Raw genomic sequence first — 2,515 nt, forward strand, 5'->3', positions numbered from 1 at the left:
AGGGAAAAATTGGCCTTAATGGCTTAATTGGGGGAGGGGGAGGGGATAGGTCCTCTTTGCTGGTTTAAGCCATGTGGGAAACTTTTTAACTAAAGAGAGTCCCAGAGATCATATATTTTGAATAGAAAAGGGGGCAGATCTAAGAATATTGAGAGAAAGCGGGAGCCATTAATTTCAGCTCATTTGCTGAACTTTCTATATTTCTTAGAGCCCCAGTTCTCCTCGACCTGAGGCAGCGCTCCTGCCACTTAAGAGATAGAAGTGCAGCCTCAGGAATTTTCTGTGAACTGCCTGGGATCTGGGATCGTGGGGCCTTCACGGAAAAGGCAGTCACATGGGGGAATCTCCCACCAGCTTTCTGGGATCTGTCTGGGGACCAGGAATCTCACAATCTCCTGAGATCCTAGGCCTAAACCTGAGACTTCCTCTGCAGCTGATGTGGTACTGGACCCAGACACCGCTCATCCCGAGCTCTTCCTGTCAGAGGACCGGAGAAGTGTGAGACGGGGTCCTTCCAGGCAGAGCTTGCCTGACAACCCAGAGAGATTTGACTGTCAGCCTTGTGTCCTGGGCCTAGAGAACTACTCCTCAGGGAGACATTACTGGGAGGTGGAGGTCGAAAACGTGATGGTTTGGGCTGTGGGTGTTTGTAGAGACAGTGTTAAGAGGAAAGGGGAAGCCCTACTGGTTCCTCAGAACGGCTTCTGGACCCTGGAGATGTTTGAGAACAAGTACCGCGTCCTGTCCTCCCCGCAGAAGATTCTCCCCCTGAAAGAGCGCCTTCGCCGGGTTGGCATCTTCCTGGATTATGAAGCTGGAGATGTGTCCTTCTATAACATGAGGGACAGGTCGCACATCTACACGTGTCCCCGTTCGCCCTTCTCTGGGCCCCTGAGGCCCTTCTTCAGGCTGGGTTCTGATGACAGCCCCCTCTTTATCTGTCCAGCGTTTACAGGGGCCCAGGGGGTCACAGTGCCTGAGGGCGGCCTGGTCCTTCACAGGGCAGAGACCCACCGCAGCCTCCAGGACCAATTCCCCGGTCTCAGAGCCAAGTAGAGAGCCCAGGCCACCTCTACTACCACAGCACAGCATCTCCTGGAGGAAAACCACCCTCCTTCCTTCTGGTCACGGAAGAAAATCTCCTCCAGAGGTCCCCTGGACACCTCCTCAAGCCCCAGCCCCATCTCTCCCTCATTAGGCTGTTGCTTTAGTAACTCATTTGCACATAACGATGGGGCAGGGGCCAGTCTCAGGAACACAAGTGCTGCCACAGAGCTCCCAACCAAGAAGTGTGAGAATGTGACAGGCAGAAAACCGGTTGCTTTAACATCAGAGTGATACATTCAGCCTGAGACTGGAGTTGACGTCAGATACTGTGGACTGGGGCGAGGATGCACTAGGATGTAAGAGGGGAGCGGGAACCACAAATGGAAGTCAGGGATAGAGGAGGTGAGACCTGAGAGGTGGGCCGAGGCTATGGATGTGGTTAAGCCCCACCATTACAGCTAAGGGGTCCCAGGAGCTGATGGTCCATTTCCAACCCACCCCCAAGATTTCCAGGGCATACAGTAAAGCTCCCCAGGCCTAGATCCATATGAGGAAGGATGAAGGATGAGGATACTTCTGGACGTGGCCTGGCTCAGGTGTCCCTACAATAAACAAGGTGTCAGTACTTAGTTATTGAGAGTGGTCTAAGGTTTAAGGTCCCAGCTGAGCAGGTAAGCATTGGACCAAGTGGATCTCAAGGTTCAGGTTCAGTGGGGAGAGCAGTGCTTTCCTGCTTTTTGGCCTCAGGATGCCTTTAGACACTTAAAAATTACTGAGGACCCTAAAGAGCTTTTGCTCATTTGGGTTATATATCTATCAATATTTGTGGCATTAGAGATTGGAACTGAGAAATGTTTAAAATGTATTTATTTATTAATTTATATTAAAAATAGCAACAAGCCAATTATAGGTTAATATAAAAAAATTTTCATGAAAAATAACTGTTGTTTCCAATGCAAAATAAAGTTTATTGAGAAGTGTGGTATTCTTTAACGTTTTTGCAAATCTAATGTCTGGCTTCTCGAAGGTGGCTAGATCCTCACATCTGCCTCTGTATTCAGTGCTGGGATGTCACAGGTCATGTAGGCTCTAAAAAATGTAACTGTACACTAGTGAGAGAGTGAGAGCAAAAATGAAAAATAATATCTTAGTATCATTATTATGGAATAGTATTAATCTTGTAGACTGTTTGCAAGTATTACAGGGACCACCCAGAAATCTGCAAAACATCTTTTGAGAACCAGGATAGAGGATCCTGGAATTGAGTCAGTCATCTAAAATGATGACATAAATGGCAGTATTTTGGACTTTACATAATTCAGCCATCCAATTGTAAAACTTGGCTGAAAACTTTAAAAGGTATTTCAAAAGTTCAAAATTGTTTTACTGCAGTTTCAAATGGAGACATTCTGGAAAAAATCAGGAACATTGAAATAAGTGATCTGTTGAGATGGAAGACTGGCTTATT

The 2,515-nt window shown here is 47.2% G+C and overlaps 1 protein-coding gene across 1 annotated transcript in view; it reads left to right on the forward strand.

Annotated features, from left to right (window-relative positions):
• The window catches only part of LOC103084300 (butyrophilin subfamily 2 member A2), a 9,009-nt gene extending 7,953 nt beyond the window's left edge, over positions 1-1,056 (forward strand). Inside the window, exon 7 of the mRNA XM_007471248.1 lies at positions 434-1,056. Coding sequence (XP_007471310.1) covers positions 434-1,056 — 623 coding nt within the window. The remainder of the gene's footprint in view (positions 1-433) is intronic.
• Positions 1,057-2,515: the final 1,459 nt, after the last annotated feature.

The sequence above is a fragment of the Lipotes vexillifer genome, unplaced genomic scaffold, assembly GCF_000442215.2.
Source record: "Lipotes vexillifer unplaced genomic scaffold, Lipotes_vexillifer_v1.1 scaffold56, whole genome shotgun sequence".
Lineage (NCBI taxonomy): Eukaryota > Metazoa > Chordata > Mammalia > Artiodactyla > Lipotidae > Lipotes > Lipotes vexillifer.